The 23,772-nt window shown below is 41.8% G+C and overlaps 1 protein-coding gene across 1 annotated transcript in view; it reads left to right on the top strand.

The window, feature by feature from the left end:
- The window catches only part of ptprfa (protein tyrosine phosphatase receptor type Fa), a 208,441-nt gene that overhangs the window by 123,490 nt on the left and 61,179 nt on the right, over positions 1-23,772 (top strand). Inside the window, exons 13-16 of the mRNA XM_070832882.1 lie at positions 986-1,083; positions 4,622-4,878; positions 6,156-6,237; positions 13,578-13,787. Coding sequence (XP_070688983.1) covers positions 986-1,083; positions 4,622-4,878; positions 6,156-6,237; positions 13,578-13,787 — 647 coding nt within the window. The remainder of the gene's footprint in view (positions 1-985; positions 1,084-4,621; positions 4,879-6,155; positions 6,238-13,577; positions 13,788-23,772) is intronic.

Genomic DNA, 23,772 nt, shown 5'->3' with positions numbered 1-23,772 from the left:
GCACATTAGGTTGATTGGTGACTCGAAATTGCCCGTAGGTGTGAATGTGAGCGTGAGTGATTGTCTGTCTCTATGTGTTGGCCCTGTGGTTGGCTGGCGACCAGCCCAGGGTGTACCCCGCCTCTCGCTCGAAGTCAGCTGGGATTGGCTCCAGCTCCCCCGCGACCCTGGCGGATAAGCGGTATAGACGATGGATGGATGGACTGTCACTGTAGCTCTGTGTCCATCAGTATATTTTAATGTGTATTTTGAAGTATCACGCTAGAAGAGGTCGATGGACAGAATTTTACAAAACGTAATCAATCTTGCAAAAAAAAAATTCTGCTCACTTGTGGCTTGCTTTGAAATCTTTCAAAAAACAGTAAAAGTGCAAAATGGGAGATGGAAACACCTATCATATCAAACATTCAACTCAATTGACTGATCAGCAGTTTGTCTGGATCTTTGCCCATACTGTAGAATCATTACATTTATTTGCCTTTGTGGGCAGCTGAGGCTCAGTGGTAGAGTGGGTCGTCCCTCAATCTGAAGGTCGGAGGTTCGGTCCCCAGCTCCTATGGGTCAACATGTCGAAGTGTCCTTGGGCAAGACACTGAACACTGGCTTCAGTGTGTGAATGAGTATGAAAGAATAGTCTCCTCCAAATTACATTCCTCATGTGTGACTGGGTGAATGAGGATGTCATGTAAAGCGCTTTGAGTAGTTGAAATAACTAGAAAGGCGCTATACAAATACAGACCATTTACCATTTGTCTCTGGACGTCATAAAACAGGCCAGTGGTGTACTGGCCATCTGGCATACCAAGACAAATCCCGGTGGCCCAGCTCAGTGGTGGGCATCACAAAATCCATAACGTTTTATTCACATTTGGATGACTTTTGGTGCATAGTGTACAAATTGTGCAACAACACTTAAACTATGAATCATGTCAGTCATATCTGGAATTACATTGACCACTTAATAATCATCTAGACCTTCCCTCAGTGTTCACCAAGAACTTTGGTGTAAAGGCTGTGATGAAAACCTCTGTCCTGCTGACCTGGGAGGTGCCAGAAACCTACAAATCTCAAGTGCCTCTCAAGGTAAGGTCAGCCCACGTTCCCACCCAGACACAATTTATAACTATAGCTTTGTGAACGTCAATAAATACAGTTGCACTAAAAAGTATTCGACCACCATTGCAAAGTAAGTGTATTGGCAAAGTTTCAAAACTTTCATCTGTGATCAATGAACAACTCTAACAAGAACAATTGAAATAGCTCAATACAACTAATATTACAGGTGGTTTCTCCAAACTCTACACAAAATGCCACTTTTAATAACTATTGCAGTCTCAAAATTATTTTTATTATTATTCCTTTTCAGAAAGGAAATGTATTCAGTAAACTATCTTAGCAGTAATAACCTGTTATAAATCGTTTCTTTTAACTAAGCATTAAGACCACAAGCTGGGGAAAACGGCTAGTCTAGTTCTGTGTAAAGTGAACACATTATTCAACCAAAACCTAAAACTTTTAAACTTTTCAACCAAGATGGTGCCGCATGAGTGGCAGCCTGTTACAGCAGCTCTCGCCCAGAGTTGCCTCTTGCTTTTTTCCCAGTCTTGTCTTTTTATTTAACTACTTATTTTAGTGTATTGTTCTTTATTAGAAAGTGTTTAGTATGCAGTCCGAAGTCTCCGTGGTTGCTCTTGCCCTTCTGCATTTTTTTTTTTTGCACTTTTCGTGACTTTTGTCTGGGAACCATGTGAGCGGCCATGGCCCTATTGTTTACAGTAGGGATCAGCTGATGATGGAGAGGCCCGACGTTCCCAGCAAGCTGAAGAGGAGGAGGCGGGGGAAACCATGCCGGGGCTGAGCGCAGCGCCAGGAGGAGGGGATACAGACCTGTCCTCCCATCCATCATCACGGGGAATGTAGGGTCTCTCCCCAGTAAGATGGACGAACTAGCGGCACTGACCCGGCATCAATACCAGGCAGGGAACACCAGGCATGCAGCATCATGGTGTTTACGAAAACATGACTGACTATGCTGACCCTGGACACGGCCACTATGCTGTTCAAGCTGGTACGGGCGGACATACCAGACATAACGATGCCTCTCCATCTTCCTCTCTACCCACATTCACTCAGTATGTCACGTGCTGCACCACGAGACAATAAAACACTGGACTTACGTTATGCCAACACCAAGGAAGCACACACCTCATCACCCCTCCCCCTGCTGGGAAGATCTGACCACAACCTGGTTCACCTCCTAACTGTGTACAAACCTCTGGTGCACAGGCAACCAGCTGTCTCCTGCACAGTGAAGAGATGGTCCTACAAGACTGGGGAGGCTCTGAAGGACTGTTGCGATACGACTGTGCGGGAGGAACTTTGTGATCCCCACGGAGAGGATATCGACAGTCTCACACATACAGTGCATCTGGAAAGTATTCATACCGCTTAATTTTTTTCCACATTGTGTTATATTACAGCCTTATTCGAAAAAGGATTCAATTCTTTTTTATCTCAAAATTCTACACACAATACCTCATAATGACAGTGAAAAATTATTTTTAGAAAATGTTGCAAATTTCTTAAAATTAAAACACTCAAATATCACATGTGCATAAATATTCACACCCTTTGCTATGACACTCAAAACTGAGCTCAGGTGCATCCTGTTTCCAGTGATCATCCTTGAAATGTTTCTACAACTTGATTGGAGTCCACCTGTGGTAAATTCAATTGATTGGGCATGATTTGGAAAGGCACACACCTGTCTATATAAGATCCCACAGTTGACAGTGCATGTCAGAGCACAAACCAAGCCATGAAGTCAAAGGAATTGTCTGTAGACCTCCAAGACAGGATTGTATCAAGGCTCAGATCTGGGGAAGGGTACAGAAAAATTTCTGCAGCATTGAATTTCCCAAAGACCACAGTGGTCTCCATCATTCGTAAATGGAAGAAGTTTGGAACCACCAGGACTCCTAGAGCTGGCCGCCCAGCCAAAATGAGCAATCGGGGGAGAAGGGCCTTGGTCAGGGAGGTAACCAAGAATCCGATTGTCACTCTGACAGAGCTCCAGCATTCCTCTGTGGAGATGGGAGAACCTTCCAGAAGAACAACCATCTCTGCAGCACTCCACCTATCAGGCCTTTATGGTAGAGTGGCCACACGGAAGCCACTCCTCAGTACAAAGCCCACTTGGAGTTTGGCAATAGGCACCTAAAGGACTCTCTGACCATGAGAAACAAAATTCTCTGGTCTGATGAATCCAAGATTGAACTCTTTGGCCTGAATGCCAAGCATCATGTCTGGAGGAAACCAGGCACCGCTCATCACCTGGCCAATACCATCCCTACAGTGAAGCATGGTGGTGGCAGCATCATGCTGTGGGGATGTTTTTCAGCGGCAGGAACTGAGAGACTAGTCAGGATCGAGGGAAAGAATGAATGCAGCAAAGTACAGAGAGATCCTTGACGAAAACCTGTTCCAGAGCGCTCTGGACCTCAGACTGGGGTGAAGCTTCACCTTCCAACAGGACAACGACCCTAAGTACACAGTCAAGATGACAAAGGAGTGGCTTCGGGACAAGTCTCTGAATGAGGTGCTTCAACAAAGTATTGCGTAAAGGGTGTGAATACTTGTGATACGTGTGATATTTGAGTGTTTTATTTTTAATAAGGAGGAGGATGGATGGCAAAGCTATCATCCATGAGATGGAACGACTCCCATGAAGGACACACTGACAGCACTGGAGAGCTCCTTCAGTGACAGACTCCTCCACCCTCAGTGTGTGAAGGTCCTTCCTTCCGGCAGCTGTCAGACTTTACAACCAGCACTGCTCCCAGTAGACCACACTGCACCAACTGACAATCTGGCTCTATGACGTACACCAACTCTGCAATATATTTATTTAGAGCAACTTCACTCTGCAATATATTTATTCATCTCATACTTTGTAATAATAATAATACTTTGCACACTATATTGTTTATATTTTTTTCTACCTTAGCTGCACGTATCTCCTTGTGTTTGCTGTGACATTGTAAATTTCCCCATAGTGGGACTAATAAAGGTATATCTTATCTTAACTTTTAGAGGGAGTCATTGAACAACATCCAGGAGAAATGTGTCTCTTGTATGTTTCCTGAAATCTTACTGTCACCTGTGCCTGCACAGACACCAGAACCAAAACCTATTTTAACAGGATTTGGCTACATGTGCAACAAGTGCTAGGCTGATGGATATAAGGCATACAGCACAACTAGTACATGAAATCACATGTTTTTCACTTTACAGAGCCAAGCTAGCTGTCTCCCCTGTTTCTATTGTGAATGACAAGCTAAGTTAATTGGATGCTGAATCTCACTTTAAATTTAGTGTATGACAAGAATGGTGTCAATCTCAAACCCAAGTCTCATTGAGAAAGGGAATGAGTGTATTCCCATAAGGTCAGTGGGTGATGAGTCAAAGGGATGAAACAATAGTGGAAGGAACAGAGGAGAGAAATCACTAGTGCATCACTCTATGCTGGTGAAATTCAACTTTTTTCTTTCCATATGCAACCAGTGTATTAAGGATTATGCAATCAATCAATTGAATGTAAGAAAGTTCTTTTTGGCTTCAGATCCTGTACAACCAACAGAGTGTGGAGGTTCAAGGTAACCTGAAGAGGAAGTTGATCACACAACTGCAGCCAGATACTGATTATTCCTTTGTGCTAATGAGTCGGGGGAACAGTGCTGGCGGACTCCAGCAGCAGGTTTCCATCCGAACAGCCCCAGACCTGCTGAAGATGAAACCGGCTCCATACCAACATGATGTGGAGGAGGATGGTAAAGTGACCATCAGTCTTCCCAGGGTCCCTGCTGAAGCCCCTGTCAGGTCTGTGCTTTTTGTTTGTCTGAAGGGAAACCATACTTAAAAAATAGGTCTGATTAATGATTTCAGAGATGGCTCTGAAACTTCTTCTCTCCTCTGCACACATGAGCTTGGTTTTTAAAGTAATGGAAAGTAATTAAGACATCCCTGCAATAATGTAACTTACTTTTGCTATTCAGTAGTAGTGTAAAGTACATTTAAGTACAATTTGAAGGTACCTGCAACTTTGTCAGTAATCTTATTTTATAGTTTATGCTAGTATATTTCGTTGATAACACCACTTTTACCCAAGAAAATGTTTGAGCTTTACTTGTAATGGAGTGTCTTCATGTTGGGTATACTTGGTATACTTTTTCTTAAATTAAGAATCTGGGCACTCTTCCCTCCGGTGTACCCCATACTGATGAAAGAGTTGTCCTCAGAGAGTGTGGGCTGTTACTGTGTGTGTCATGCTATTCTCCCCAGCATGCATTATGTATGAGCAGTTTGAATACCTTAAAAAGCTTCACCACTCAACAGCCCTGTGAGGTTGAGTGGAGATGCACAAAGATGCACACAGAAAATTTCTTTTTTGTGTTAAATCAATAGCTCAGACACAAGCTTGCCTGCAAGGTGGGCATTTCAACAGCCATTACAAGCCTAGTTAGCTTGGCTAGTTAGCTTAGCTAGCTTAGTTGCAGTAGACTTTTTAAAGGTCAGAGTAGCTTCAAAAGCGAACAAGACATTGCAACCTGACAACACCATGATTACTACATATAACCACATGGCACATAGTATTCCCACTGCTGCTCCTGAGTTCACTCCTGACACCCAAAGCAATTAATTTAAGGACTGAGCTTTAAAACCACAATTGATCAGCAAAGGGAATCCCAATGCAAAGGCTGAAATTCAGTTGAAGGTTGTTTTTCAATATTGCACATCTCGATCAAGAACACAGGCACTGCAAATTACACAGACTTAGTTGTGTTTCAATTGTTTGTTTCTCTGAAGAAATTACTAACAAGGAATAAATAAAGTAGGACTGATGGTGAAAAAACAAAAACTAATACCATCTCTTTATGAGTGCCCCAGAGTCATACTTATCCCACTGGCGTTAAGAAGAGGGGCTGGGGAGACCTGAATGTAAAAGTAGAACAAGTATTAAATCAATGTTTAGAAAAGTCCTTGAAGACACACCCTTAAAACTGAAATTATATAGCACATGTAAGTTCTGTGTGTTTTGTGTGAATCTATAAAAAGCAAATGGATGTAATACAGGTGTATTTCTGTGTTTGATGCAGATGTTACTACATAGTGGTTGTCCCTGTCACCCCAGCTTCTCTGAGAAGATGGGCAAACCCTGAAGACATGGACATACATGAGGTGAGTCAAAGTGTACTGCATTAGTCACGGACAAGTCACTTTTTAGGAACTAACCACCAATTTGGGAAGGTAAGTCCCAAAAAGTTGCTCCCAAATGGATTCTTCGATTCTCTGGTGAAGTTTGTTTCGGTTAACGTCGGGGTTAGGATTTGGGTTAAGCATGTATGAGGTACCTTTTTCTTCTAAACAAAGAGTTGTGTTTAAATTCAGTGTTTATCACCAAAATACATTGGGACCTCATAGCTGAACCACCTGTACATACATACAATGTTCTTTTGTCTTTCTCGCAGTGGAAAGTTATTCTCTTTATTCTTAGATGACATTTGAAACCTGCCCATAAATGGAGTAGATCAGGTAGCCTTTAATGAGCTTTTGCCCCATTGTGTGTCTTCTTGCGGCCTGAAATAAGAGTTGAATGCATTTGTATTTGCAAAGCAACTTATTTCATTATTGATAATAGGAAGATGACTAATAATTAGCAATATGACAATAGCATATAACAATAACATACATACACACATAACAATAATAAATATATGAATAATAGTAATAATAGACTAATGATGGACAATGACTAATATCAGTAAAAAGTGTCGGTGGCCGACGATCCGCAGCAGTGATTCATGAAGCCAGAGAACCACAGCAGGAGAACCAGGACCAGGATCCACAGGAACCAGTGAGATGAGAAAAGCACAGAAAGGCTCCGGGGAAGATATCAAGTTAGTAACAGACATTAAAGACATTAGAGACATTAAGCATGTTGTGCTTTAACAAGTGGTAATGTTCAATTGGGCTATCAGAAATAATTAATAATTATCAAAGATAATTAATGATTATTAAAATAAATGAACTTTGAATAAAGTCCACCTCGATTGGGGCACCACCTCGAAAAACGAGGAACAGACAGACGTTTTAATTGATTTAGTCTCGTAAATATACTAAACTATCAATTTGGAATTATGTTTTATAATTAATTTAATAATTACTACCAAAATTACCACATTGATAGCTAGCTGAAGGATTTTGGAGTTCTTCACAGTGTAGAGGTTGGCAGTGTTCACCCTTGTACAACATTAAAGGAGACAGCAGGTATTAAAACATTTATTAAAACAGAGCAAAACGCAGGGACATCATTTGTTATTCATTAAGGTGAAGGACTTGTACTTTGGTTGTAAGTACAGCTGAAGCAGAGTAGGTATTAAAGACATCTGCTGTTACAGAAACAAAATCAATCAAACAATCTAACTAAGTCTCTATGACTAAACTAACACATAATAAGAGTGTGTGTGTGTGTGTGTGTGTGATAAGGCTGAGGAATGTGAGATGGGCCCACAAAGGTGGGGGAGAGCCCAAATGGTGATGGCCAGACCCCCTGGGGTGTGGGGCAAAGGAGAGAAAGGAAGCTAAGTGCTGTTAGCTTAGCTTTGTCCCTCAGTGGCCTGTTGGAAACTGTGTGTGTGAGATAAAGGCGCCAGGTTAAGAAGAGGTGGTTAGTTGTGTGTAGACTCTGTGTCTGTGTGAACAAACTAACGTCAACTAAACTTAACGGCTGCACAGTAATCTACAACACATCACAACAATCAAACTCCATGAACATTAAAGCAAGTCAATACATTAAGAGGGGTAAACCATGTATGCAGTAATGCTATGCTAATTATGCCCAGTTAGAGTTTGTTACCAGTCCTTAAAGGGGAGAAGTGTCCTTGAGGATGCTGCTTTCTCAGCCTGTTGCTGGAGGAAAGGTGTGGTTCTTGTCCGTTGCTGTGTGGTTGCAGGCTGGAGGAATCCGGTCGCTCCTTTGTTCCTGTTAGTTAGCAGCTCTGTGCTAACTTGCTGGTGTGCTCCTGTTGTTGGTTCTGGTTAACAGCTGGCAGACTCTGGGTCGTGCCTGCTGGCGCTGATCTGCTTACTTCAGGCAGGACCTTGTGGAGGTGGCTGCTCTGGTACAGGCCACACTGAGGAAGAGCTTAGCTGAGTTGAGCTTCTCTCCTCTTCAGGAGAGATCAGGAGAGCTGGTCTCTCCTCTGCAGGAGAGACATCAGGAAAAGAGTTGGTCTCTCCTCTTCAGGAGAGACGTCCGGAAAAGAGAAAGTTCAGTGGGGGTGAACTGGTTTTGTTGGCCTGAGGTTGTAAAATCATGTGTCCCCTACTCTTAAACATACCAGAACTTGGACTTGGCTGGACGTACTGACATTCTACAGTACTGACGTATTACAGCAAGCATATTGCCTCATTTCCAATTTGTCGGAGCAACTGTGTACTGTGCTGTCGATGCGTCTCTGGATTCCAATCAAGTAAATCCTGATTTATACATCATTACTGTGATTATTACTGTGATTATACATTTAAACCTACACTAGTGGCTTAAGCACTCTGTTTTGATCTGCACTTTATTACACCCATATTTACTAGGCCGCAGGTTCTTTGCTTTGGGACACATCCTTTTTGCAATACTGACCTCTGCAGTGGGAAGGATTGTGTGTACCCACATGATTTGTACTTAGCTGTAATAAGCTGTAAAAAGCACGTAATACAAAGAAAACTTAACCACAACCTAAACCAAACTAAACCACAGTCAGCTAACAAGCACCGAACAGGAAACTTAAACTGAAGGAGCTAATTGTAATTCAATAATCATTCATGGTTTTTGTGACAACTCTGTTTTTTAATGTGTCTTCTGCACAAAAACAAAAGCGAGCTGAGTCGAGCCGAAAATGTGACGTACATGCAGGCCCCGGATTGGCCGGGGAGTGACGCCACTGGATGAGTCATGAGAGCAACTCATTCTCAAGAATCAAACCCGCCGTTTTTAAAACGCTGGAAACAGCAACTGGGCGTTTTTTATTATTTCTGTGAACGAGGTAAACGGCTACACGCAAACCAAACACTCGATGTTCCTAGATGTTGTGTTTGTGTCGCATACAAATTACACCACTGGAGTTTCGGGCCGCCTTGCTATGACGACCCCATCCACGTTGAGGTGGTACGCAATTGTAATGAAAAACGACCGAAACCGAGTCCAGTTGAGTAGAGGCGAGTAGTGCTAAAACTGTGTAATGGAAAAGTACCATTAGAGGCAAACAGGATTTTTAAAAAACCATGGGGCTTCATTATCTGAAGACCTACAATATTCCTAGCAGTCTGGTCATTACATGTAATGTGTACAAAGTTGATCATTTGAATGAGGCTAAAAGAAAGTTTAGTTTCAAATGTTGGCATGGGGATTGTAATAAATGAAAGGCTGAGCAGGGGTCCACCAAAAGAGGCCGCAAATATACATAGTTTAGATTAGTGTTTAATTATGCATTTTCTACATATTCTATCACACAACTATGCATTATATGATTAACTTTGCTAATGGTTTCTGCATATCAAATATCAAATCATGATAATGCCATCCAGTCAGACTGTGTCTCTTAGAACAAAGAGCTATAAAACTTTTCATAGTTTTGGTGCAAAGTGTCCCTCCACATGTGGAACTCCACCTGTTTTATTTGATATGCAAAACAAACTCAGGAACCATTCAAACCATTCAGGAGCTGCATTTACTACCATATTCTATTTTGTCAGAACACTAAAAGCACCTCAAATGGGCCACGAGCGGTTATACACAGATCTAGAAATTTTAATAACACATCTTTTTGGATCAGAAACAGAGAATCAACACATCTGCAATTTGCTGAAACATAAAATACCAACATTTTCTTGAGAGTGGATTATCTTTAGGGACAGAGTTCACATTCATAAATACCTAAATATGTGTTGGTGGTGAGAGTGTATAACTCCTCCACAAGTTCTAGTTTAGTTTGCATTCCAACAGTCTCACCTTTTTGGATCATGTTTGCCTCACTATGCAGGGGTGGGAGATTAAGTGCTGAGTCATTGCTGCTACTGAAATGTAAACCACCACTAAGGAATGAAAGGTATTAAGGTCATATATATACTACTAATAATAATAATTTGTATACATATATACAAATAATTGTATTCAGAATAGAACAGGATAAAATTTGATATAAGGTAAAACAAAAAGTACTTGTATTCATGAATTTATTTAGTCATTTATTTGTGAATTTTGGCAGTGGGGCTTGGTCTGACTGCGTGACGGGAAGTGCAGGGTTGGGATTTACATGTGATCAATACATGTAAATCCCAACCCTGCACTATACTTTCCAATTCAGAAAAGTGTATTCCACCATAGGTACCACGTTTCAGCAATAAGGCCAAAAAACATGAACAGATTAAAACAAGTTCAATTGTTTTTTGCTTTTAAAAACACATTATGTAATAACTTGACAAAATGTAATAAGTCATTATGTCTTAACATTCACATTTTGTACTAATGTACTGTATTTTGTTATAAATAGTCTGAACATGACATGTAATACATTTTCATACACTTCCAGTTTGGGTTTGGGTGGCAACCCAGTCTCACGACTCAGTGACACAACAGTCTCTCTTGAAACTTCCATCTGTTTTTCATAGCCGAAGCGTCTTCCCATGAGCCTCATCCCGTCTTACCCATCAATCTCATCAACCGTGGAGATGAACATCTGCTCAGTATTAAGATAACAACTTGATTGTTTTTCGAACCGAGGAAGAAATAATTTGAACTGGTGGCCTTAATGATGCTGTATTGTTGAGCTGTCGTGTCATTATGTTGAGAAATGTGTTATGTTGAGGAAGTGCTGACAGTGAGGAAAAGGTCTTCGCCTCCATAGAAACAGTTGAGCTGCTTCCACTATTAAAAACTGACAAAACAGATGATTTTTCAAGATGGAAGGGGAAATTAATGAAAATAGATGGTCATACACATGTTTTTGATCAACAGCAGACCCCCCAGGCTGGACTGGATAGGATAGTAGAAGTACAAAATCTTGTGGTTAAATGTTGAATAAAGTTATGGTTATAGTTTATTAAAAACAAATATAAAATGAGAAATAACAGCGCAGCTTTTGTGCTTCCAGGTCCTACAAACGTCCTACTGGCTACTAAAGACATGACAAGATAATCCCATAGAAATAGACCAGTTTGAAATTGCTCAGGGACAAAAAATGAGAAATTCATTAGATTCAGAATCAGTAGAATACATTTCTTGACACTTTCACAAACTTCTGTGAGACTGCACACACACATACATGCACACTAGAGATGGGATTTATGGCTCTTTGAAGGGAACCGGATCTTGAGGAGCCGTCCCTTTCAAAGAGCCGTTCAAAAGACTGGCTCGTTGTTATATTTATTTATTTTTTAGAAGTCAACCAGGGGTAACCCGTTTTTATCAAGGAAACAATCACTGGTAGCAGTTATAAGATTTGGATCAGAATAATTCAAATTTACACATCCCACCAATATATACTCTATTGGTGGGAATTATTCTGAAATATTGATTAGAATTTCATTTGGCTTGTGTTTTCATTGTAAACATTCCATAAAGTGGTGCCATAACCCCATGCTTTGACAGTGAGATCACTATTTTGAATTTTTCCTCACCTAAAAAACTTTGGCACAATAAAAACTACGCAGGCTACAGATAACTTCCATGCAAAACAACTTAACTGTAATAATAAAATATAAAATAATAAATAAGAATAAAAATATATATGTATATAAAAAATATAAATAAAACTAGAATAAAAATTAGGACATGATGAAAATGTGAATGCAAAATTGTACTACCCTACCTGGTGTGTGTACACCTTAACCACTTTGGACTGGAGCTCAGCTCCTTGACTCGAATCCACATCAGAACAATGGAAACAATAACAAATGACTCTGACTCATTTTGTGTTTTTGACACATGAAGGCAACGTGGGCAATTTGCATATAAGAATGGCTCGCAAACGAAGGGCTCACAACTGCGAATCGGTTCTCATCGTTCACTTAAAAGAGCCGTTCAAAAGACTCGACTCATTCGCAAACGTTACATCTCTAACGCACACACACACAGGGACAAAGGCTAACATGGAAAAGTAAATTCTTTCAAATTGTATGATATGGAATATTATGGCAATGATCATGGAAACCGTAGTGGTCAACAGCACTTTGGCTGAACATTTAGTCTATTAAGTCTTAACTTTTAATTAAGTTTTAAATCAATTGAGTGAAAAACAACCACAATATATAGGCAGTTGTATGTGAGTTGGTTGACTGCAACCAACTCACATACAATAGATTACTACATGGATGGAGAATGTTTACAGCATTGATATTCAGCATCTAGGCTCTGGTCTTGTCACTCCCCACAAGGAGTCAACTTGTATGTTTAACATTATTATTTGATTTTCATTTGTTGATGAAAATTGTAATACATTCTATCGTTGATTTAATTAAAAATAAATGTTTTCTTTGTCTAAATGAACCATGTGCAGTAGAAACAGGAAAAACTCCCCTTTAACAGGAAGAAACCTCGAATAGACCCAGGCTCGGGGGGGGGTTCTGTCAGGGTCCGTGTTGGGTGGGGGAGGGAGAGAGAGAGAGACATGCTAACAGTGTGACTAATAAATTAGCAATATGGTAATATTGAAAAACATGAAGCCAGAGAACCACAGCAGCAGGACCAGGATGCACAGGAACCTGAGAGATGAGAAAAGCACAGAAAGGTTCAGGGGAAGATAGTAAGTTAGTAACAGACATTAAGCGGACATGAGACATAATGATGGACAGAAGAGGATAGAGAGGAGCCCAGTGCATCATAGGAGTCCCCCCGCAGTATAACTAGTGGATGGTCCAAGGTCTGAGCCAGCCCTTTACTACATGCCTTATCAAAAAGGAAGGTTTTTAGTCTACTCTTAAATGTAGAGAGGGTGTCTTCCCCCTGAACCCAGTCTGGAAGGAGATTCCACAGGAGAGGAGCCTCCTGAAAGCTCTAGCTCCATCACTACTTTAGAGGACTTTAGGAACCACCAGTAGGCCTGCATTCTGGGAGCACAGTGCTCTAGTGGGGTAGTACGGTACTATGAGCTCTTTAAGATATGATGGAGCCTGACCATTAAGAGCTTTGGAGGTGAGCAGAAGGGATTTAAACTCTATTCTAGATTTTACTGGAAGCCAGTGAAGAGAAGCTTGTACAGGAGAAATATGGTCTCTTCTCTTAGTTCTCATCAGAACACGAGCAGCAGCATTCTGGACCAGCTGGAGAGTCTTTAAGAGAAATGAAATACAAAAAGGAATAGAAATAATGTAATTGTCCTCTGATCTCATGTGAAGGGAAGCATTAGAAAAACAACCTCCTCCTACAAAGATCAGTTTTATAATGTCAAGTTGAGTTGTGCTCAATTGTCATGCCACCTCATGACATGCCTGTTCCAAAGTCTCCTTTTGTGTCATTTCTCCGGCAGCTCCTGGAGGCTAGTGCTGACAGCAGTCTGCAGAGAGAGAGGACACAGAGTGAGGATTTCTTGCAGCCCTACATCGCTGCTAAGCTGGATTCTCTGCCTGAGATCTTCACTCTGGGTGATGAGAAGAAATACAGCAGCTACTACAACAAAGCCCTTCCTGGCCAGCAGTATTATTGCTGCTATGTTCTGGCTGACCTGATGGACCACGAGGCTGTGAGTGACCTCCATGTTTTTATTAGAGTGTGAGTGTGTATGGCACCTCTCCACTAATTGTGTATTGACAGTACCATGTGTAGAGGATGGTGCATTTGTTCATTTGGTAAATTTTGAATATTTTAGCCAGCTGTGGTTAATGAGCTCTTGATAAAGGCCCTTTAGAATAAACAGCATGCAATGAAGACTTTACCTCAAGAGCAGCTACAATGTCCCTTCTTAACAAGTAAAAGCATTGGATATCATTATATTTATTGCTTCCAGAGCAATAAGATTAACAATACAAATAATATAGATATAAATGAATATATTAAACTTAATTAATATAATTAACTTAGAGTGAGTGTGGTAAGACCACAGTTTGTATCACTGTTGTACTGTACTTCATCACATATGATGGTGGTCTTGTTATTTTCTCTGGATTGCCAGAGCAGGGTCTGACCAACCTATCACCAACTGTTTAATATCATGTACTCCTTCTGCTTTCCTATAGCAGTAGAATACACAGGCTCCAGCTAGCTGTTACAGTGTTAGGGAGAAGCAAAGTTGAGTATTTGATTGGATTAAGTTACAGTTTGCCCTGTATGTATCAATGCCATGTCAGGAAAAGTTCAGCAACACCAAGGTTGCATTTGACATATTTTGCCCCTTAATAAATCATGAAACTACACCGGAGAACGAAGGAAAGGCTGAGGCAACATGGATAGGGTTTTGATATGCAGATCTGTTGCAGTTTTGTCAGCATTTCTGAACTTTTACAATCAGATGAACAGCAGTTATAAAACTGCTGTAAAGACTTCATGTTTACCCTGTACTTACAACTGCAGTGTGTGTCCCATTCTTTTTTAAAGGCCACACTTTGCAGAAAACAGAGCTGAGGTTTTCGTCAATTGTATTATTTTTCCTCCTCACAGTTTCCTCTCCGTGGAGCAAAAGCACAGCCCCGTAGAAGTGGTGCACACATGTCAAGAATGTCACAGTGATGTAAATCATGCCCTGCAGGGCATGTATCTGCAGGTATATCTGTCAGCCAGTTATGTCAGGACACCTGCCATCACTCAGGTATCTTGCTTCCAGAGCATAGCATCTTCAGACTGCCTCTGTAATTAGCCACCTGTAACCTAATACGTCCATCAATCGGGAGGTCGGGGGTTCGATCCCTGGCTCCTCTGAGTCAGCATGTCGAAGTGTCCGTGGGCAAGACACTGAACTGCAACTTGCTCCTGAAGGCAGCAATAGCTTTAGTGTGTGAATGTGTATGAAAGAATAGTCTTCTCCAACTTAGATTCCTCCTGAATGAATGATGTGTGAATGGTGAAGGAGGATGTGATGTAAAAGAGCTTTGAGTGGTCGAAATGACTAGAAAGGAGCTATACAAATTCAGACCATTCAACATTTTAATTTGTAGGTGTAGTGGTTGTGGTCGCAGCTGGTATTATGGTCATGGTAGCTTCCAGAGCCCCCCCACATATTTGGTTTGGTAGTCATTGTTGTGATGGCAGCAGTGGTCTGAGATGCCCTATGGGCCTGTGATACAATGAGGTTTTTGATTTCAATGAGGGAATTGATTTTACATTATATGGCCCGCGTTCATCTAGGCTAGGGGTGTCAAACTCAATCAAAGAAGGGTTCAAAACACGGTCTAAGTCGCGGGCCAAACGGGCTCAACATTTATTGAAGAGTCTAAAAGTGACTATTTTATTATAGTTATAACCCTGTTATAGCCTTGAGTTTGACATGTCTGATCTAGGCTCTCAAACTCAAGTGCATACTTTTGACTAGGGTCAATCAGGGCAGCACTCACCTCGAGAACCCATCCCTCTGCATCTGCTTACATTCATAATCTCCATAATATCTCCACTTATCTCCATAATTTCTGAACAGCTCTCTGATTGTGCATGTTTATGTGTCTTCCTACTGGCATGTGGTTTTTTTTAGATCATGGGCTAGAATTTGGTCTCTGATTATATTTGGTTGCATCATGCTCATCTGTATCCTGTTGTCCAGCCTCATGTCATAGCGGCAGATTTGGTGTCTGGCTGATAGGGGACTGCACAAGCCTCTGTGGTGCTTGTCTCACTCACGCATGGCTTCCTGACAAAATTCACAGCAGAAATCTCATTAGTTTCAGTGTTTGAGTCAGATATACTCTCATGACTCTTTTTGTGCTGCCTAGCATTCTGGCCTGTTGATGGCACCTTAGTGCAGTGGTTCAGATGATACCAGATGGAGCTCCCTTCCACCTGAATGGCTGTAGGATTAATTAATAATTAATTAATAATATCGGGACACCACCCTGGTATCAGCGACCAGCTGTTACCACAACATACATGCACAGTAATCACAAACAACTACTCTTTAAATGCATAACAGAGTTTATTCAACACAGCACAATGATTTGTGATCACGTACGTGAATACGTCACCCCAATATGGCAGACGAGCTCGCGAGATGTGACTAGAGGGAACGAGAGTACAGTGGAGACTGAAATCCCTTGCCTGAGCACTAGAGGCAGGGCACTACTGAGTGTGTAATAGCGACTGTAATTACCGACCTTAACACTAGGGGCAGGATGCTGCCGGGTGTTGTAACGGCGGTAGTTACGAGCTTAAACACTAGGGGCTGACTGCTAAAATTGTATTGGCGACTGTAATTACAAGTCTGAACTCTAGAGTTAGACTGTAATGGCGCTGACCGTGCCTGTAAGGAACGGTATGAATGCGTGTATGTATGTGAATGTGATGTGGGTTAGTAGGAAGAAAGAGGAAAGGAAAGCATTCAACACAAAACACTGCAAATATGGTTTTTAACCATCACAGGAGCGCACAATAACCGTATGTCTATCACTCAGCGGCTCGATCAGCAAACTCCGTTTACTGATAGCGGCGCTGGTCCTTTAACTGATAGACTCACGTTTACTGACTCTCCACGTGTTGGTTATAAACACAACAAAGTCCCTGCGTGGGCTTTCGCACAAAACAACGCAGGAGACAAAACAACAGCAGCAAACACACAGTTTTAACACAGGACACGGCGGTCCGGCACTTTAGCTTATAAGAAAGGTAGCACACTTAAATCCTATCTGTCTCTGCCCAGACACAAGCCTCTTACGTGAAATCGCTTCGCGAGCGATTGGTGTGTGCAAATCCTGCACGCCTGGCGGGTTTCGGTCCGGCTTGGGTGGCGGCGAGGAAAGGGTCCGTTGAGTCGCTGTGTTAGCGGGGAACGGCGCACTGGTCCGCGTGTGGCAGCGTGGAACAGCGGGAGTCGACTTAGAGGGAGAAGAACGTTTGTGATCTTTCCCTGGAGATGACAGTGTACTGTCTCTCCCTTCTGCAGGTAAAAATTGAGGGAAAAGCCGCAGGTTGCTCGGCGTTTCTCCTCAGGATCCTAATGAGTCCGGTGAAGGACACAAAAACAAAACTGAAACCAAAAAAACAAAACTGGGCGAAAACAGTGACAGTGACATATGTCACATCGGGCCTTCAGCAGCCTAAAAACTGTTGTGGAAAATACCATGTGACGTATTTGTCACAATAAGAAAAATAGCGATGAGTTGCTCAAATAATTCAGCTCAGTCGGTTAATTTTTATCAATGTGTTGTTCTGTAGTTCATTTGAAAGCATATATACACAAATCTAAACAAAGAAAATAATGTCAGGTTAAATAAATGAATAATAAAATGTATTATGAAACATGTTTTGCATATCAGTCCCAAAACGGCACCTTGTCTTTAGTTCAAACACTTTTCTTGGTAAATAAATATATATATATATAATAATAAATAATATATTCATACTGGGAAAATGACACAAGGTGTCCTATGGTGGCTGACAACATGTCACGCAACCGTTTTCAGACCCTGCTGGCATCTTTACATTTCACTGACAACACTGACTCATCAAACAAGCATGCACAGGACAAGTGTTGTAAGATCCGCCCATGGCTTGATATGTTTCGCAAACAATGCCTGGAAATCATGCCAGAATGGTGTCCTTCAGAGGGAATCGCAGCCCAATATGACAGTATGTGAAAGGCAAGCCCCACCCTTGGGGATTGAAAATTTGAGGTCGCTGCTCTTCCTCTGGAATCCTCTGTGATTTCATGGTCTACGAAGGTGGTGCTGGGAAAAAAACTTCACTTGGCATAGGAGGCGATGTTGTGGTCAAACTGTGTGAAATGCTCCCATCAAACCAGAACTACAAAGTATTTGCTGACAACTTTTTTTCTTCAGTACAACTGGTGCACAGGCTTCTTCAGCGACAGATCTACTTTGTAGGAACTCTTCGTAGCAATCGCTTGGCTGGTTGTCAGCTTGAAGATGAGAAAAGTCTTGCTAAAAGAGGTAGAGGATCCTTTGATGCCAAGATGGAGAAAGAGGAACCCATTGTCATTGTCAAGTGGTATGACAACAAGTCTGTTACCCTGATCTCATCATACTGTGCCACTGAGCACCAAGACAAAGCTCGACGCTGGAGACCAGTAGCCCTGTTGTTGTAACTTTTTTTTATCACTTATCACTGCCCTTTCCGAAATGAACATGGTATCAATAATGGTACTGGCGCAACCAACAGCCCTTCATGTGTGCGCCATAGTCCTCTGTCAGCCCCCTTTGCTGCCAGACATTGTGTTTCCTGGAGCCTGCCTTCTGCTGCATCAAAATGATATTCTGTGGAGTGGCAAATGGCTCTAGTTAAACTATAGGTGCTGACATGGCTATTTGACTTTTAGCTGCTGTTTTGGCTGCTTCATCTGCTTCAGTGTTTCCTTTTATGACATAATTTCCTTCTCTGTGTGCCTGGCACTTAATTATGGCCAGTTTAGGTTGCATCATTGCTTAAATAAACTCAAAATTATTTGCTTCAAATGTTGAATTGGAGTTCCATTCCATGAATTGGAGTCAGTGTATACACTAGCAATCTTGGCCCTGGTTAATTTACAGGCTTCAGTTAGTGCATTTAGTTCTGCCAATTACACTGAGCATGGTGCAATCGGTTTTGACAGCTGACGTATGTTTCTTGCATCAGGACTGCTGATGCGTACATATCATGCCAATTCAACAGATATAGCAGAATAGATTTGTCATAGTCAGGTGTTGCTAGAGCTGGAGCTGTTTGCATCTCCTGCTTTTTTTTCAAATGCTATCATTGTGTCATTTGATACCATAATCTTCAAACCAATCTGAATTGAATCCAATCATCCCCAAAAATGTTATCATCTCTTCCACTCCTTGTGGCATTGGTGCTTTGCTGACTGGTCCTCAACCTGAGGTTGGCAGTACAGCATTTTCTTCTGTGGAACATTGTGTCCAGTTTCTGTGGCAATCATATAACGCTGGTGAGCGAACAAGTACATCATCGACATATTGCACAATAGAATTTGTATGGACAGTCCCGGCTTCATTGCATGCCCAGCAGAGTCCCGGTGGGCCGTGTTGAATGGATCTCCCACCAGGTGTCCTTCTCTGAGATTGGGTAGGCACCCTTTTCATATTTGGCAACCATTTTTGGGTCCTCAGTTGTTGTGTGTAAAAATTAACAACTGGGGGCGCCTGTGTGGGTGGGGCAGGTGGCTGCGTATTGGCCGCACCTGCATCTGGGCTGTTGTCCATAGTTGGTGTTTGAATCTTTGCCTTGTTTGCATGTCTTTTTCTTGTTGGTTTAGTCTCCTTTTTGTATTTGTCAATGGCATGTATGACAACACAGAACTATTAATGGGTTTTTGACATTAGTCCCACGACATTGTGGTCAGTAGGTAGGTCCTCTGTTTCTTGTTTTGACCTTTTAATTGGTGGTAAATGTATGTTGCCGGATTTTCAGTGTTTGAGAGAGGTTCACCCTTTAGCACTTTATGATCAGTCTGGAGAGGATGCTGAAAGACGCTGGACCACTTGACATAAGGGTATAAGACGATCTGCCACAGTACAGGGGAAAACACAGACAATATATACACCAGGAAGGGAGCACAGGTGGAAACAATCAGGGTGGGGCAGACAATCACAAGAACGGAAAACACACAAGGGCAGGAAGTCAAGGGACTTGAAACGAGAGGGAAAAGTTGAACACCACTATGAAACAGGAAATAACAGAAACACATGAACTAAACTTAACAAACTTGACGAGATATAAAACCAAGTGTATGTTCGTCTTATCTGAGCCAAGCATGACTACATAAACAAAGGTTCTTAGCAGTTCTAGGAATGTTCCATTTTGTCTCAAGAGTTTGGAACATTACTCACTGTCTTCTTACCACATTACACATGTGTAAAACAGCAATAACAATAATGTGAAATAACAGAAGGGACATTACGAAATATAAGGTAAATGTACATTTACGACAATACTTATATAGTCACATTCACTTGTGCTGTTCCAAAACATTCCTGTCCAAGCCCAACAATGACATGAAGATCTTTGCATCATGTGGTATGAAAAATAGAAGTTATGCTACAAGATGAAACTGTAAGGTTCAAACAGGAGACCTACCCTAACTTATTATGACAAACCAAATTGAGAGAAACAACACTTTGTGCCACACCATCACTCTCTGGTCACATCTTTGAACAGTTCAAACACAGTGATTGGCGCCAACGGGAGCGAGCCTGTGATCTGGAGCTTTTGTCGTTAAACATCCTGCCAGATTATATTTACTGTCTGTCACTAATTTGGATTGCATGATAATGATACAAAAGTAAGTTCACAAGCCTGCAGCAACTAAACACCCAAAGAAAGTGGCTGCAGAGGGGCCAAGCAGGCAGACTGCAGGTTGTAAGAGTAAAACAAAGAAAGGTACAAACCATATGAGCTGAGTAGAGGAAAAATAGATTCAAATGGACAGATTTATTTGTCCTTCACAGATCCTCTGTGTTTAATATACAACCAATCTAGAATATATCACATAATCAATCAATCTCAATCAATCTTTATTTATATAGCGTCAATTCATAACATTATCTCAAGACGCTTTACATAAAGAGCAGGTCTAGACCAAACTTTTTAATTAGAGAGAGACCCAATGATTCAGGAAATCAAAATTAAGGATTCAAGAATCCCCACATGAGCAGCATCAGATATTATATTAAGCAACAGTGGCAGGAAAAACTCCCCTTTAACAGGAAGAAACCTCGAACAGACCCAGGCTCAAATGTGGGTAGCTTTCTGTCGGGCTCCGTGTTGGGTGGAGGTTTGGACAGAGAGAGAGACAACACAAACAGCAACCAACGTACTAACAGCGACTATAGCACTAACAATAAGAGTGTGACTAAAAAATTAGCATTAGCAATATGGTAACATTGAAAAACATGACGAGTGGCCGACGATCCACAGCAGTGATTCATGAAGCCAGAGAACCACAGCAGCAGGACCAGGACCAGGATCCACAGGAACCTTAGAGATGAGAAAGCACAGAAAGGCTCCGGGGAAGATACCGAGTTAGTGGCAGATATTCAGCGGATATGAGACATAATGATAGAGAGGAAGAGGTCGATAGAGAATAGATAGAAGACAGATATAGATAATGTAAATTAAGCCAAAATATAGAAGATACATCCCAATTTAAGCATTCCTTGTGATTATTCAACAGTCTGATACTGAATACCATGTAGATTCACGGTATATATGTGTAGATTTTGATGTGTTTCTATGAGTCTAACTTGTCAAAAAGCATTTGTTTCATTCAGCGATCCACAACATGTCAAATGGTCAACAATTCTCTTTCAGCCACAAACTTTGTGTATAATTCATTCGCAGCTGTCAGCCCTGATATCACAATGAATGTTAGAGTGAAAAAGTGTGTAAACAATGTGTTGAAATGAATGAAAAAATAAGGAAGCGAAGGCATTGAGTGACATTGTTTCAACAAGTAGTATTCTTTAGATGTGTTCCAACTTTCGTGCAGAACAGAAAAGTGATCACTGCAGCCACAGCTGGACCTGCTGTAGGCTTGTTGAGCCAGAGCACCATCAGGCATTCACTAACACAGTCTCACAGAACAGAACGTGACAAGCAGCACAGTAACTTTACTTACGTTCCGTACTTGAATTACGCCTTGCAAATTGATTCATATAGCTCCCATTTAATGTTTATTATGTAGCCAATATCCAACCGTTTCCTGCTTCTGCACTGCAACAAATTGGGATGGATAGATTTTTCATGAATAGAAGCTATTAAATGTGCTCAGTACTCTGGGGCACCAATAAATGTTGTGGTTTGCACCATTTCAGGGTCAATTTGGCTATTGCCGATAGCTATAGTCCCCACGTATGCGCGTGCCTAGAGTGAGCTGAGTGGTTTATCCATGATGGCAAAGTTTGGAATGAATTTGCGACTATCGCGAATATGCGATATGCGATGAATATGTGTCATGCTCACATCGTCAGAATCAGAATCTTTAATTGTCATTGCACAGGAGTACAACGAAATTGTGTGCAGTTCTATTCAGTGCAAAAAAGAAGTAGAAGTAGAAAGGAAAGACTCACTCAACATTTCCCTGTACAAATAAATAAAAACATTCCCAACCCTAATATATACTAAAGTGAATATAAAAAGTAAAAAATAAATACAGTATATGTATGCATTAAAAATAAAAAGAAGACACAAAGGATATATACATTCAATATTCAGTATTGCACGTTTTTTGTGGAACAGTTTGTTAAATATAGATGAAACAGGAATGTGTCACTGTTTAGCGTTCATTAATTATCGCAACTGCCCTGGGATATGTGCTGTTTTTCAGTCTATTTGTTTCGGCTCTTATTGTCCTGAACCGTCTTCCTGATGGTAGCAGATGGAACAGGTAATGTGCCGGGTGGGATGAGTCCTTCAGGATGCTGCAGACCTTCCTGTAGCAGCGGGACCTGAACAGCTCCTCTAACGAGAGGACAGCACAGCCGGTGATCTTCTGTGCTGTCTTGATGACCCTCTGGAGCACTGTCTTCTCCTGAGCAGTGCAGCTGGAGAACCACACTGGGATGCAGTACGTCAGTACACTTTCATTGGAGCATCTGTAAAAGGACACCAGCAGCTCTGTCACCAGGGCGTTGCTCCTCAAGACCCTCAGGAAGTGGAGTTGCTGTTGTGCCTTTCTTATCAGCACAGTGGTGCTCGTTTTCTATGTCAGGTCATCATTCAGGTGCACGCCCAGGAACTTCAAGTCAGAGACCCTCTCCACACAATCCCCATTGATGTATATGGGCTGGGGGTCAGATCTGTTCCTCCTGAAGTCCACTATTATTTCTTTGTTTTTTTTTAGTGTTGAGAACCAGGTTGTTGATGCTGCACCATGATGACAGTTTTTCCACCTCGTTCCTATATGCCGATTCATCTCCCCCTGTGATGAGCCCGACCACTGTCGTCTGCAAACTTCACGATGGTGTTGCTTTGGTGAGTGGGGGTACAGTCATGTGTGTAGAGAGAGTAGAGCAGGGGACTCAGCACACATCCCTGTGGGGAGCCGGTGTTGAGGCTGAGTGCTGGGGAGAGGTGAGGCCCTTCTCTGACTCTCTGTGGTGGATCGCTGAGGAAGTCCTTGATCCAGAGGCAGGTGGAGTGTGGGAGACAGAGGTTGTTTAGTCTGCTAGGGATGATTGTGTTAAATGCCAAGCTAAAGTCAATGAAAAGAAGCCTGGCATAGCTATCCTTTTGTTCTAAGTGGGTCATGGTGGTATCAAGGACTGTGGCTATGGCATCCTCTGTTGATCTGTTTTCCCTATATGCAAACTGGTGGGGATCAAATGTGGGTGGAAGTCTTTGAATGATGTGGCTTCTGATCAGTTTCTCAAAGCACTTCATTATGACTGGAGTGAGAGACACTGGCCGGAAGTCATTTAGGCTGCCGATGGTGGTCTTTTTTGGGACAGGGATGATGGTTGAGGACTTTAGGCAGGGTGGGATGGTGGCCTGGGCTCGGGACATATTGAGAATTTTGGTAAAGATCCCGGTGAGCTGGTCTGCACAGTCTTTTAGGACCCTACTAGGGACACCGT

The sequence above is a fragment of the Pempheris klunzingeri genome, chromosome 6 (assembly GCF_042242105.1).
Source record: "Pempheris klunzingeri isolate RE-2024b chromosome 6, fPemKlu1.hap1, whole genome shotgun sequence".
In the NCBI taxonomy this organism is placed as follows: Eukaryota; Metazoa; Chordata; class Actinopteri; order Acropomatiformes; family Pempheridae; genus Pempheris; species Pempheris klunzingeri.
The sequence above is the reverse complement of the archived record's forward strand: the minus strand, read 5'-3'. Positions and strand labels throughout refer to the sequence as shown.